Here is a 16,603-nt window from a genome sequence, read left to right on the forward strand (position 1 = left end):
AATTGATCCCGTGCATCCAATTTTTTAATCTTAATTTTAATGATTCACAAAACAGATCAATATTGTCAGGCTGTGACACAGAACCAAAAAATTAAAAAGAATAACTTTTAAATCTGTCATTGTTTTGTACTATATTTTGCCTACATTCATAAATTTGAACTTGCAACTCCTATCCAAAAAACTATTTATTGCACTTGACATTGATGACAAAGATAATAAAGCTTTATTGTAGTAATCCTGATTATCTGTATCTGGATTCTTTTTTCTTTTTTTTTTTCCTCGACCAAAAGTACTCGAGTCACTGCTTGATAAAGTCTGAAACAAAATCCATACATTAAAAATCTTATTCTTTTTCATCAAAATAATAATTATTTATTTATTTACAACTTACTGATCTGACTCAATTTCTTGATTAATATCAATATTTGGGACAATTTCTACATCATTCTGGTTTAGCTGGGAAAAATTTACTGGTGATAATTGTGTTGACTCGGTGTCAACATAATTATCATTTTCGATGATACTTGTTTCATTATTTATGGTACTAAAAGAAATAAAAATATTACCACATGTAAATAATTTATGATGAAATTAAGACAAAATATTTTTCAAACTAATAATTAGTACTTATAGGTAATAATAGCAATGATATATATACATATACAACAATTAAATATAGATAATATTAATTAGATACAGATAATAACAACTTATTATAGTAGGTCTATAGATAGGTCTACAGATTAGGCATAGGTATATCTACCCTAATAAAAACATTCAGTTGTAAATGGTAAATGATATTCAATGATATGAATTTATTTATTTGACAAGAAATATAAGTCATTTATAATTGTTTGAACTATATGAGAGAACTTTCAAATCATAGAAATGATATCAAAAGAGCTTAAATAAATTATTAGTATTACAATCAGTTGGTATTAACTTTATTTTTGTTTAAACACGAATTTGATTACATTTTACTATAATCACTACTTTAATATAATCAAATAACCAACCAAATGATATAAAACCAATATCCTTTGATAAACATTTATTTTAGTTAATGATGGTAAAGTATCTTACAAGTAGATTCTGTGAAGTAAATGTATTAATACTCACGTTTCTGTGCAGCCAATATATCCTCCCAATATACTATCCATTAAAGGATATAATTCCCATTTTGGTTTATATATGTCTCCACTACCACTGCCACTTACAGTGCTACATCTTATTGATTTTTTCTCTCTCATATAACGGTCTCTCTGCACTTTCCACTTTTTCTCTGCTGCCTCTGCTATAATTTAGTAAATTTAAATTAATAGACTTGTATTCCGAAGTGAAATAAAGAACGTGTGATCTAAATACTATATATCGATTCTACTAGACCTACCTGTTATTTGAAATTTAGCACCTATGGCCGTCCATATACAATGTTTGTACGCAGTGTCTTTATAAGTGACAGTTTTTTTGTCATAGAGGCATTGATGAGGTCTAACGGATTCAATGAAATCCTCTATTTCATTAATTTTACGTTTTCTTGAGCACGATACAACAGTTGGGTTTGCCGCCATTGTTACAATGAAAACCACGTGCTTACTTTGACGTCATAGAAAAGACGTCTCTTTATTGGAAGAATTTTGGCGTAAAAATTTTTCAGCGTAAAAAGTAGAGACATGCTCTACTCTATTTTCAGTTCTGTTTCAGCCAAAATTTCAGAAAAATTTTTACGTTTTCTGTTTTCAGCTAGATTTTACGCCTAATTTTACGCATGTGTGTTCCTGGCCTAACAAATCGCAAAGTATACGATACTTACATTTGCAGAAAGAATTAATAAATTGATTTCGATCTTGTATTTTCAATGGAAGAAGAGGAGTGAAGTGGTGTTAGAATCGACTCTGTTTATATAAATACTGAAATAATTAAAAATGTGACCCAAAATAACACCTGTAACCGCTGATCTCTTTTCTGTTTCCACGTGGAAAATAATGCCAGTTGTAAATTTATTGTATCTGTAAGAGCACGAATACGAACTTTGTTTAAAAGTAAATATTTATATATTCAAGATTGCCATATAATTTTTAAAATTGTCGCCATATATCCGAGGGTAAATGTTAATATTCACAATTGTAAGAAAGTGAGTTTCAATTTTATTCAGATCACCCGTTTATCATGGGGAGAATTGACCGGGTCATCATACTCTATGTTTTGTCACGCTTCCAACCTCATTAACACTCACAATAAAGAAACCAAGCTTAATAAACACGGCGAAATAATGGTGTATGAGATGGTGTAGCGTAGGTTTGTATTGAAAAATTTGTCAGTTTAATCGTGATAATGCAGAGGTACCGACTTCTTGAATAAAATAATCTCATAAACCCTATGAATTTGTTTGTTATTTGAGTTCAGTGCCCTAATTAGGCAGGTGCCACAGGAATTGGCGAAGTGATTTGTTTTGGTGACACGTTTAGAAATATGCTGCTTCTAGGCCCACAATACGGAAGTGATCTCGAAACTAATAGTGCCACTTTTGCATCAAATAATTTAATTTAATAACTTTGATTTTGAAATTAATTGAATTTTTATAGATTAAAGACGGTGTCATTGAAAACCCGCCGGGAAAATGCAGAAATGTTAAGCTAAATATATGTAGTTTATACATATAATGATTAAAACTTAAAATTTGAAATAAATTTATACTTAACCTCAGTTGAAATTTGCAATATTTTCAAACAGATCATCTCAGAAGAAACATACGAATAAAAGGAAAATAAAAAATCTTTCTCTGATGGCGAACATTACGTGACTATAAACTTATGGTGACATTTGCTACCTTATCAAATCAATCAGACTTCTTTGCGATTATCGGTATTATAAATTATTAAATGAATTATTCAGGCCTATAGTTTTCACAATACCCTTTATCGTAATAAAGCGTATTGTGAAAACTATAATTAAGTAAAAATAAAACTAATAAATTACATTGTTTAAATTACGTAACAGAAACTTCGATCCTGCAGAACGTCGTTCTTGGCAAGAAGAAAAAGAAATCACACATACAAATCCTTGTTCGCCTACCTATAATTATGCGATGATATCGTATGAATTTCTGTCTCACAATAATTTAAATAATTTTGAGACTTAACCTGACTTTCAACTCTACCTTTATTCAATGTATTCATATGTTCTTATTCGGATGGTTACAGTAAAATTAATTAACCGAGTAAAACAGTTTTCATAACGTAAATTTAGTCGTACATTATAGTTTTAACAAGAAAAAGAAAACAATTAAAAAATAATACAAGACACGTTTAAAATTTAAAATAAATTAGCGGTATTAACAATACGAATTATTACTTTACCGGTGTTTGTTAGTGCGTGTGTGGAAAGAACGATTTCGTTCACCCTCTTTGAAACTTAATAACTCTTGTACTTTTTGTCAAAATTTTCTGAAATTTTGCAGGGAGGTTTGTGTATTAGGAGGATTGATTCTGTTAAAATTAGGTTACAAATATTCTAGAGGGTGGAGAGATAGAGTGTCGTGTGTCATATCTCAAGCAGGGTCGATCTTAATGACAATTTTACTCCTTATAAACATTTATAATTTTTATCAAAGTTATCCCTACACTCAAAGTTAAGTTTTTTTTATTTGTCATTTCAGAATAGTTAAAAATATAAAAAGTTTTTTAATAAAATATGATAAAAGTCAGCGCTACCAAATGCTGCCGGAAAAGTTAAGCAACTAGTTCCTGAATATTTTGTATTTTTATAATACCTAAATAGGGATTAACTTCTAAATATCACTTATGGTAGTTGTTATTACGTACTATGAATATATGTCTCTTTAATCCGAAATTAAATTCGGTAGACTATCATTACAGCTTTTAGGTTAGATATTTCTTTTATTGTTTTCATATATGCATTTCGAACTTATATAAATGCTAAACTTCTCTTCACTGCAATACTACATTACAATCACTTTTTTCCATTAGGGCCCTCTTGAAAGCTGTAATGATAGTCTACCGAACTTAATTTCGAATTAAAGAGGCATACATTCATAGGGATTAACTTCCTTTAGAAAAACTTCCCGGGAGACATCCTCTCGGCGGATCGCCTGATTGTTACGTTACTGAATACAAATAAAAACAAACAAATATACAGAATAGAATTAAGCATCAGTCTTTAATTCTGGTTCAAATCTATAACACAAACATACGTTTCTGTCCTCTCCATGCTTCTGTAATGTACATTCTCCAAGTGTATAACCTGCAGTTTCGCAAAATTTGCTACATAGTAAATTACTGTAATTGAATGCTCTACAAAAAACAATTGCTTCCGTAGTTAATTTTCCAGCATTTCCTGTTTACATTTATTTTTGATTAGTGTAATTATAAAAATTTAAGGAATAATTATATAAGATAATACTTACCAGGAATAAATTCGACTGTGCATAATATCAGTGCAAGAAGTAGAAATTTCTTGATATATGCCCAAACCCGGAGAAAACTTAAGGACCGTAATGCAGTAATGGTTCCCATTCCTGTAAAACGAATGTTACTTTTACTGCTGTAAGACTAATTTTAATTGATTAAGAAAGATTTTACTCATTTCATTTGTTTGAAAATATGGAAAACGATGCCCTCTTTACCCAAAAACTCATACAAGAACTCTGGACTGCCTTAATATCTATGTATTTATTTTAATATTTTATTAATGAAATACTCTCGTGTATTCTTAACTGAATAACTAAGAACTTAAAGTAAAAATGAAGCATTACTTACGTAGATACGAATATAAATTTGGAGAAATCCGAAGGTGCGAGCGATTAAATTACTACAAAATTAATGATTAATCTCTGTGTGTTGTTATTTTATATAGATTCTCCATTACCCGGAATAATTAGTTGCAACTATTCAAAAAACATGACTCGACTAAATGGTATAATTGCGTTTAAATAATAGTTTATAATTAATTTTTTAAAAATTATAAATGTTATTAACTCAATTTTTAATGGAAAAATAAATGAAATTACTGAAATTATTTCATTTTCATCTTGAAATTTCTATAACTGATGATGAATTCTTCGTTTGAACAATTAATTTGTCTTCGCTAAATTAAATTAGGCATTATAAAGCATAAAGTATAATGATATTTTTAAAATTATTTTGTAGATAATTCTGCTTAAACGTTCCTGAAAATAGGGTAGTTACTGTATAATCGATCGTGTAACCAGATTTTTGATTCTCCCCGAAGATTTTTCATTTTTGGANGCTTTGCGATGAAACAGAGGCTAAATACCCCAATACCACAAAATGTGCAAGAAAACTCTTATTACCGTTTCCATCTTCATATCTAGCTGAATGTGGCTTTAGTGCTGTGAGTGATTTGTTGATTAAAAAAAGAAATCGTCTGGATATAACACAACGTGGAGATTTGAGAGTTAAGCTAACTAAGCTTGAACCAGATATAAAATCGCTGTGTAAAAAGCATCAAGTCCACAAATCACATTAAAGTAAGTTTTTAAAATCTATTATTTTTTTATTTATTAAAAGTTTGTTTCTTTGTTTTGACAACAGTTGTAAGAAATCGCTTTAAAATTATCATTCATATTACTAAAAAAAACAAAAATAAATTTTATAACTAAAATTATCTATGGGGGGACATGATGATTTTAGAAATGTTAAAGTGGGGCATGGCCTAAAAAAGTTTGGGAAACACTGCTCTACAGAGAGTTTAGGCAGGTAAATTGAGTTTACTATCGTTTGTACAGTATATAGGCCTAAATTAGGTACTGTAAGTCTAATACAGTACTGTAATTTTTTACATTTCTTGTGAAAAAACATTTCTTATTCAACGGCCATAAAAATTATTTATATTAATGATGTCTCCAAAGTTCAACAAATTTTTCGCATAAAAATAACTTATCAGAAACCGCGGCCGCCGTTTGGTGCGCTGCTTCGAAAAGAAGCTTAAGCAATGGCGTGATCGAACGGTGCACACTCGGTAAGTAATCCTACAATTTTTTGTTTATAGCATAGTTTATACAGATTATACCCAAAAAACTATACAGTGGTACGTCAGGATACGAAATTAATCCGTTCCGACGCTGAGAACATATCATGAAAATGTCGTAAGGGGAATCATTTTTCCCCATACGATTACATGTAAAACCAAATAATTCGTTCCAACACAAAAAACACACTCAAATTAAAGCTAAGTAATACATTAAAAAATAATGATAATAACTATAGTAAGGAAAACACTGAAAAATGCATCACTTTACCTTTGAGGATAGAGGACGGGAGAGTTGTAAACTGGTGGCAGAAGAGAGGGAGAAGGAAAATGATACTAAAACTTAACTTACATAAGATAATGTAACAATAACTTAGAAAAGATTTTTAAAAAATTAGTGTTGTTTTATATTTGCTTTTTTAAAATTTTTATTTACTGCTTCTTGCTTTCTTTCCTTCACTTCCACCAGCACTTTCACTGGATAGTGGTTGCTTGATAAAATATCTATCCAAAGAGGTTTGGCTTTGCCTACTTTTTAAAATGTTTCTGAAATGTCTTAGGCAAATGTCATTACTCCGAGCAGCAATATGGCCAGTGTGAACCTTTTCGGGATGTTTCTTTTTAATAAAATCAGTCACTTTCTGATAATACCTCGAGATTTCCTTTACCGAGAGAGATCCATCCACGACGAAGCAAACACGCGGACTGAGACCAATAAACAGAAGTGAATAAAAAATGGCGCTGCGAACTAATTTAACGTCATATGGTGAGTTTTTGTTCGTATCGTGGAGCAAAAATATGTTCGAATTTCATGTCGTATCCTGAAAATTTCCTATGCTGGGGCGTTCGTAACCTGAGGTACCACTGTACGTGTTTTGGAAATGTTGAGTGAAATTAGTCTAGAATCGATTAATTTTTTGGAAGAAAACCTTTCAGACAGCCGTAGTCCGTAAACTGCACACGTGCGGGCTGTGATTGGCTCATGTATTTGAGGATTTGCACAACGCGAAATTCTTATAAAGCGGAACGTATCTACCGCGTTATAGGGGGATCGACTGTAATATCATATTAGATTGAGCAACACGGAGTTTTAAAAGTTGCCGAGAGTGTTAAACAACTCGGAATTACATTTATCTTAAAACATAACGTTTTATTTAACTTACAATGTGGAAAACACACGGATTGTTTTATATAAAAATATTCGAAACGATAAACCGGGTTAAATACTGTACAATTGACGGTCGGATGGCCGAGCGGTCAAGGAAACAGTCTACCGCTCTGGGGAACCAGAGATTGGATCCTGACGTGTCAAAAAATCTTCAGGAAAAATTCGGGGTACTGCTCCGTAAGAAGATATCGGGCCCCGTCCTCTCCACGCGGTTGCCCCATTGTGGGACTGGCCGAACCCATAATGGGCTTGCTTAAAGACGCACTCTTATTACCCACAGGGCGGAAAGAGTTAATTAAAATTACTATTTTAACTAAATTCAATATTAATAATATGCTGCTTTATATTACCCCATTAATTTCAATATATTTTTTCTTATATAATGTTTATGTAGCCCTTTTATTATATTTTTATTTAAAACCTTTAATGCTTACTTAATTTACAATTTTATTAGGTATTTTATTGTACATTAAAAACCACGTGCCACCATTACACCCGTACACGTACCTTCTGCCATGCAGATAATATTGTGTTTGTTATAATTTTATGTATTTTTTGTTTATATATAACTCTCTACACCAGATGATTTTTATCAAACATTTTCAGAAGAATGCATTCATTCATTTTACTACAGAATAAATGTTAAGAGACTGCTAGCTATATCAATACATCACAATTTCTGTATGTATACTGTATATATTATGCTTTATTTAATTTTTACTTTTATTGTATTGTACATGGCATAGATTAGTTGTTATACGTTACTACATTTTATCACAAACTTTTATTTCTGTTTCAATTCTCTATTGTCATGTTATAACATATATTATTACAGCCACTAATATCGCAACTAATAGGAAATATAAAAACACATTTGAGGTGAGGTGAACAGCAATGTGCATCAGTTAAACATGCTTCACCACTAAAAAGTTAAGTTTTATATGCATAATGAATATTAAATAATTAAAAAAAAAATAAAATTGAAGTTAAACTTACATTTTGTTGCAAACCTCTTCCTTCTCGTCTTTTAGCAGAAAATAATTAAAATTAAATTCAATTTTTGTGTGATTAAATAGAAATTAGTGTCTATTATTATTATTGTTATCATCACTTTCTATAAATATCGTAAATAAACAGTAATATATTTACCCGAAACGCAAGGAGAGCAAATGATATGTGCGGCAAGAATTATAATAATAAAGAAAAGTGATATCATCATCTGAAAAGTAAATTCAACTTTATTAATAAAATGCATAAAAATATCATTCAATTAAATCGTCTTTACAAAGCTTTTCTAACTGAATTTAACTTCATAAATTATATAAACGTCTGTCCTTTCGAGAGAATTCTAAATTAATAGATAACGTTAACATTCTTAAATTTGACAAAAGTCTTCAAAAATACAGTAACAAATCGCAGAATATACGATACTTACATTTGCAGAGAGAATTAATAAATTGATTTTCTATCTTGTATTTTCAATGGAAGAAGAGTGAAGAGGTGTTAAAATCGACTCTGCTTATATAGATACTGAAATAATTAAAAATGTGACCCAAATTCACACTTGTAAGCACTGATCTCTTTTCTGTTTCCACGTGGAAAATAATGTCAGTTGTAAATTTATTGTATCTGTAAGAGCACGAATACGAATTTTGTTTAAAATTAAATATTTATATATTCAAGATTCCGATATAACTTTTAAAATTGTATTTATATACCCGCAAGTAAATGTTGATATTCAAAATTGTAAGAAACTGAGTTTTAATTCTATTCAGATTAACCATTTATCATGGGGAGAGTCGACCGGGTCATCATTTTCTATCTTTTGTCACGCTTTCAACCTCATTATAACTCAGAATAAAGAACAAAGTTTAATAAACACGGCGAAATAATGATGTATGAGATGGTGTAACATATGTTTGTATTGTAAAAATTTATCAGTTTAATCGTGGTAATGCAATGGTGCCGAATTATTGAATAAAATAATCTCATAAACTCTACGAATTTGTTAGTTATTCGAGTGCAGTGCCCTAATTAGGCAGGTGCCACAGGACACAGGAATTGGCGAGGTGATTTGTTCGGGTGACACCTTTAGAAATATAGTGCTTCTAGGCCCACAATACAAAAGTAATCCCAAAAGTAATAGTGCCACTTTTTCATCAGATAATTTTATTTAATAATTATAATTTTGAAACAAATTGAATTTTTATACATTAAGAACACTGTTACTGAAAACACGCCAGAAAAAAGCAGAAATGTTAAGTTAAATATATGTAGTTTATACATATAATGATTAAAACTTACAATTTCAAGTAAGTATATACTTATCCTTAGTTGAAATTTGCTAGATTTTTAAACAGATTACCTGAAAAGCAACATGCGAATAAAAGAAAATAAAACTCTTTCTCTGATGGCGAACATTACGTGACTATGTTACTGTGAATGACCGATATCTGGCGAATGTCGAGATTCTCCGGTGAATGTCAGCATTCACACAGTCGTTTCGTGTATGTACGAAATATTCGCTAAATATCATTATTTCTCACTTACACCGGCAAATGTCGACATTCAGCATGAACTGATGGTGAATGTTGAATAAAAATATATTTATTACGTTAAGACAAAAATGTAACTTTTTAATACGTCAAAATAGGATAAAACTTAAGTAACAGCACTTGTAAATAAACTGTTGAACCTAAAACGAACAGTACATTCAGAAAAGAAAAAAAATAATACACAAAATTACATACACATATATTATGTGATTAACGGTGTATAATTTTATTTATTGCAACAACTTAAACTGTTATGGCACTTTGAATTACACAAGAGTCCCTTGCTTTTACAACTGCATTTATTCGTGGGACACTTTTTTTTTTTGCAACGACAGCGTGTATAACCTTGCCCTCCACTTTTCGAATTAGCTGCAGCTGCTTCTCTCAGCGATATTTCTTGAGAAGAAATCTCATCTATAAAAAGTAACTTTTCTTTACAAATTACGAACTGATTACGGGTATAAAGCTGCTTGAAAATACCATTTTTGTTTGCTAATTTATAAAAGTCAGAGTCTTCTATTCCAACTAAAACCGCCAACACATTTCGGGCATTTGTACGGCCATGGTTGACATCGGAGACTTGTATTCTTACGGTATCATCAATTTGAGCAAAAGGAAACGGCGAAGAATTTGGCGACAGACTGTCACCTCTCCGTCGACATCGGTTTCTCAGGTGTTGTTTCGACCTCCACCAAAGCTTATCTGTGCTTGTCGACATACACCGGCGATTGTTCGAATGTACAATAATATAACCAAATATTCGGTCTTTCACCGACGTATTTTGTATGTGTCGACATTCACCGGAGAATATCAACATTCTCTAACTTCGGTCTTTCACAGTAACAACTATAAACTTATGGTGACATTTGCTATCTTATCAAATCAATCAGACTTCTTTGCGATTATCGGTATTATAAATTATTAAATGAATTATTTAGGCCTATAGTTTTCACAATACGTTTATTACGAATTAAATAAAGATAAAACTAGTAAATTACATTGTTTAAATTACGTAACGGAAACTTCAATCCTGCAGAACGTCGTTCTGGGCAAGAAGAAAACGAAATCACACATACAAATCCTTATTCGCCTGCCGATATCGTACAAATTTCTGTCTTACAATAATTTAAATAATTTTGAGACTTAACCTGTCTTTTAGGACTTCCAGGCTTTCAACTCTACCTTTATCTTAATGACCATTTTACTCGTTATTAACATTTATAATTTTTCTAAACCTTATTACACTCAAAATTAAGTTTTTTTTTTATTTTGAATTGGTTGAAAATATAAAGTTTTCTAATAAAATATGATAAAAGCCAAAATGATAAAATATATGATAAAAGCCCTGTAAAGATAAGCAACTCGTTCCTGGATATATAGTATATTTTATGTTTATAATACCTAAATAGGGATTAATTTCCTTTAGAAAAACCTCCAGGGAGACATTACCTATGCAGATCGCCTATGTGTTGCATTGTTGTATACCAGTGTTTCTCAACCTCTAACGAATCGTCGTCCCCTTCAATAAAACCTTTACGTAGTATCGCCCCCTTCACTTCAAAATTCCGATGCCGAGGGCCAATGCTAACGCCAAATTCATACTGCATTAAATAGACTAGTGACTAGTATAATATTATTTGTTTAATTATTGCACGATATAACGAATAAAATATCTAATTATTCTTAATATAATGTTTTACTTTGTCGCCCAGGAAATTGTTTTTTTGCCCTCCAAAATATAAATTGTTAAGACTACGTCGTACCTCCGTGGATCGGCGTTCAAGTCGGAAGGACTTGCCCACTTGTCAAAGATGGCTTAAATTTTTAGTTTATCCCGAGGGAACGGGACTAATTTTTCGGGTCTGGTCAAGTGTAGGAGGGAGGAGGGCCGTCGGTAAGGTGACAGGCAATATACGAGTAAATGCGGACACCAATTTAACAAGAAAACAACTATTTATTAGTTTCTATATATACTATACAATAACTATTATCGATGGAAAATTCTGAGTACCAAAAACGCAAAGGGCCGAGAGAGAGTTCACAAAAATTAGTTTCATGCCTCTTGATGGGTTTGGATATCCTAGAGAATCAAACGTAGAGCACAATCGTAGGACACAAGTTATAGTTAAATCCTCGGCAGCGACTCCCTGAGGGGGGGGGTGAAAAGTGGCTTTTATCGTTTAGCGGTGGGAAACTGTCATGTGACTAATTATTTGCGAAGTAAAAGGTGTGCGGGGAGGTCAAAGTTGTTCCCGGAACCCAAATAAAATGACGAAATCATATGTTAACTTTTAAGTTCGAAGTGTGGGAATATTGTCGACATGGGCGAATGTTTACTTTGAAAAAAAGGGGAGGTTGAAATTTCTCCCTCTGTCAAGTTAGTTTTCACTCTCGTTTCTTAGGGAAATTTAATGAGCTTTTAGGTAAAACGGGACATTAATCGGAAAAAAATCGGTAAAAGTTCCGGATTTTACAAGTGTAATTATAAAGATCTAAGAAATAATGATAAAGCATAACACTTACCAGGAATTAATTCGACCGTGAATAATATCAGTGCAAGAAGTAGAAATTTCTTCATTTACGCCATACTGCAACACAGAATTCACCAATCTAGTGAAAGAAACAAAGTATTTAAGCGTAAATATGAAAATATGCATGTTAACATGGGAAATGGGAACATGAGGATATTCGAAGTTTACATATGAATCATAACTGATGCTTAATAGCCACTTCATGGTCCTTTACTCTTACGTCCAATCGCTCCTATTTAGGAATTAATATCAAGGTCATTCTAAAGGAATAAGTTGGAAATTTTTTCCCAACCAGAGAAAAGTTAGGGACATGATGCGGTAATGGTTCCCACCCATATAAAATGAATGTTACTTTTATATTGGTGGTAATGGTTCCCACCCACATAAAATGAATGTTACTTTTACTGCTTTAAGACTAATTTTTATTGATTAAGAAACATTTTACTAATTTCATTTGTTCGAAAATATGGCAAATGATGCGCTCTTTACCCAAAAACCTCTGATCTGTCTTAATATCTATTAATTTATTTCAATATTCTTTTAATAAAATACTCTCGTGTATTGTTAACTGAATAAATAAAGACAACGTAAAAATGAAGCATTACTTACGTAGATACGAGTAAAAATTTGGAAAAATTCAAAAATGCGAGCGATTAAATTACAGTACAGTAATACCTCGACTTACTCTACCCTAATTTATGCGAACCCAGAGCTACGCGATTTTCAAATCTCGTCGATTCGATTCTTGTTTGAGCGGCAAGCAACAAGAAACTCAATGCTGAACAAGTTAGCTGAACAATAGTGTTGGGAGAGTAAGTAATCAAGAAACAAGTTTCTTGATTATTTTACTCTTCCCACACTATTGTTCAGCTAACGTGTTTGGACTTGTCTTGCGAAATCGACATATAGCTACAATTTATTTTGTGTTATTTATTTCTTTGTTTGTTATATCTACGCAGACTTGAGAGACTTTATGTGGTGATTTCTTGTAACCGTGAATGAATCAAAAGACGAGATAAGATTACCGAGAACATTTATTAGCTTACATACGTCCGACTTCGATTTTATACAAATTGCGAAATTATATCCCGACTTACCCGGTTATCGCTCGGTCCCAACTATCGCGTAAGTTCGGGGTATCACTGTACTACAAAATTAATGGTTAATCTCTGTGTTGTTGTTATTTTATATAAATTCTCTTGTACCCGGAATAGTTAGTTGCAATTATTCAAAAAACATGACTTGACTAAATAGTATAATTACTAGTGTTGCAGCGAATAGTATATTCGGCCAGGAGCGTGGCCGAATAGCCGAATATTCGGCCAAACTATTCGGCTCGATTAACCCACGTACGAAAATTGGCGCGCAAACCGCATTATGGCAAGGATCCTGCTCTCTATTGGCCCACTGTCACTACGCTTCGCCAATCGCGTTAATTCTTGACAGTTGTAGCGGATAAACAAGAGCGTCATGGCAGTATGTAATAAGTGATTATATCAAATGTTGATAACAATGAAATGACTTACACGTGTAAATAACGGAAAAAGAACAGAGAAGGAAAATGTGAAAATAAATATGAAATTGAGTTGATAACATAATCGAACAAGTCGAGGCAGGTTATTCGCGCCCGTCAATGCCAAACAATTGTTGTCATAGACTTCGGAAAGGTAAATGCTTGTAATGAAAGTCACTTAGCATGCACGGGCGAAAGCTTGACGCCGTTCGGGCTACCAATCTGTTTCGAATCTGTGAAATCGTAACTGTGACTTATACCGACGTCCTTATCTGTCTCTTTTCTCCATTATCACCAGGCTATGAGTCACGTAATTGTAAAAGGGAAATCTACGACGGAAAAGTGACGAATCGAAAGTATCGTGAGCGCGTATTATGATGTATGCATAGGCATACGTTGACTAGAGCGATAGAGGAAAGAGAAAGAGAAGAGCAAAGACGAGCTCTTGAAAAAAAGGATAGGCAGGGTCAGACCCTCAGACGTGCGACTATTTCGAATGAATAGGTGTGTACTGTACGTGTGCTGATCTTTGTAATTATAAATTGTGAATACATGTGACTAATATTATTTTTTTTTATTTTGTGCATGTTATAAGTTATAAACAAAGAACACTAGCCCAATAACGTTAAATCTGAATACCAAAATGATTAATTTACTGTGTTTTTGTTATTTCTTACTCCTGTTTTTAGGTATTCGGTATTCGGCCGAATAGCGAAAAATAGGCCGAATAGGCCGAATACCGAATAGTAACCGAATATTCGTTACATCACTATTTTTTATCAAATTCTGTTTGGCTATATCTAGTTCATTTTTGGTTTTTTTTAATGTCATTCAGTGACGTGTCTCCTCCTAGATTAGCATTTCGAGCTAAAAGCTGAATGTTCAATTTACAGTAGACCCCCATACCGGCTCATATAAGACGGATTTGTATAACACGCTAAAAGAGTGAGACAGATTATCACGGCCGACTCGTCTCTCGACAGGATTGGTCGAATCTGGACCAATAGTGAACATTGCACAAACCGTTGAGTTTAAACGGGCAGCGGGCCTACTAAAAAACATTTATTATTCAACGGCCATAAAAATTATATCTCTATTAATGATGTCTCCAAAGTTCAGCGAATTTTTCGCAGAAAGAATAACTTATCAAGAAACACGTGACCGCCGTCTAATAAGCCGCTCCGCAACAAAAACAAGCTTAAGCAATGGCGTCTTCGAACGGTGCGCACTCGGTAAGTATTCCTACAATTTTTTTTTATAGAGTAGTTTATATGGATTATTCCCAAAAAGTATACGTGTTTTGGAAATGTTCGAGTAAAATTAGCCTAGAATCGATTAATTTTATAGAAGAAAACCGCCCAATTAAAGTCAAATTCGAAATTCCGCCACTCAACGAGAAAGAAAAAATAAAATTAAGGATATTACGTAATACGAGATCTATTACCACCTACCCCTGAATAAGAAATAGTAAGAAATCCTTGACCCCACCCAGCCCAAAATACCTTACGTAATTTATGGACGGCCCCTAAAGACGATTCCACCCACATCAATTGAATCGAATGATCACTCTTGGTAGCAGGACTTTTCATTAGTTCAAATAAAAACCAGAACGAGTAATCCGAGTACTGACAATGTTTGCTTTTTAAAATCTTATTACTGTATAATAATTTACAATAATATTTTGTATTATGTTTTATTCAAATAACGAAAATTACCTTTTAAGTTAGAAATTTGATCTAAGATAATTTTTTTTAATTTTCTTCTTAATTCAAAGCATTTTGTTGTATGCAGTTTCTAGCAAACTTTAAAAAAATTTTTCTGTTTGTGAAAATTTTTAAAGACAATTTTAATGTACTGTTTGTAATTTAAAGACAATTTTAATATACTGTTTGTAATTTAAAGACAATTTTAATATACTGTATATCTCACAGCATTGTTAATATGATTTTAAAGGTTGTAAAACATATTAAATTCCTTTAAAAAGTAAAAACAAATTATATCATTTGATTTCAACATATTTTGTACATCTTAAAAATAATTCATTCTATCCCGAGATAAGCAAAACATCGGGAAATGAGAAACCCCAGTTTTTTCCAAAGAAATATTATTAATTTAAACACAAATCATAAAATTTATTAATGATTCTTCAAAAACACAAACCCAGCAGTGAACAAGAAGATAACACCACTGAATATTGGTGGATTCGCGCTATGCCAATGGACACCTGACGTTTTCTGGTTTTCTTTACATTTGTAACATGTAAATAGGGCCAATTTTCCATAGAGAGTCCTTCAGTGAGTCATCACCCAAAATATCGTGTAATTTAATTTCACGCTTAATGTATGTAATCACCGAAACATGCGCTGACCTATGGAAGAGTAGATTAAACCCCACCGAAATCTAAGATTTGGTAGCGTGTTCTCGCCTGATCAGCGAGCTGAAATTTTCTGGATTATCCACGTGTTAAACCACAGTTACTCATAAAAACTATCCCTGAAGCACTTCTTTTCAGATGACTTTTCACTATATTTTTTCTTTTATAATGTCTATGTAGCCTTTTTATTAAAATTTTTATTTAAAACCTTTTACCGCTTACTTAATTTACAATTTTATTAGATATTTTAAGTACATTAAAAACCACGTGCCACTATTACATCCATAATACAAACGTGTCTTCTACCATTCAGATAATATTGTGTTCTTTAAAATTTTATGTATGTTTTGTCTACATATAGGCCTATATATATATATTTTCACTAGATGATTTTTACAAAATATTTTCAGGAGAATGCATTCATTTTACTACAGAATAAATGTTAAGAGACTG

At 32.0% G+C, this 16,603-nt stretch overlaps 1 protein-coding gene across 1 annotated transcript; it reads right to left on the reverse strand.

Moving 5' to 3' along the window:
* On the reverse strand, positions 1-1,172 carry LOC111618723. Its single transcript, XM_023360293.1, has 3 exons — positions 1,120-1,172; positions 392-544; positions 1-315 (listed from the first exon to the last, which is right to left on the reverse strand). Exons 1-3 carry the CDS (start codon positions 1,158-1,160, stop codon positions 186-188), a joined length of 324 nt encoding a protein of 107 aa, XP_023216061.1. The 5' UTR covers positions 1,161-1,172; the 3' UTR covers positions 1-185.
* Between the last annotated feature and the right edge of the window lie 15,431 nt (positions 1,173-16,603).

This window comes from Centruroides sculpturatus, unplaced genomic scaffold (assembly GCF_000671375.1).
Source record: "Centruroides sculpturatus isolate CEXI.00-Female unplaced genomic scaffold, Cexi_2.0 scaffold236, whole genome shotgun sequence".
NCBI classification, from domain to species: domain Eukaryota; kingdom Metazoa; phylum Arthropoda; class Arachnida; order Scorpiones; family Buthidae; genus Centruroides; species Centruroides sculpturatus.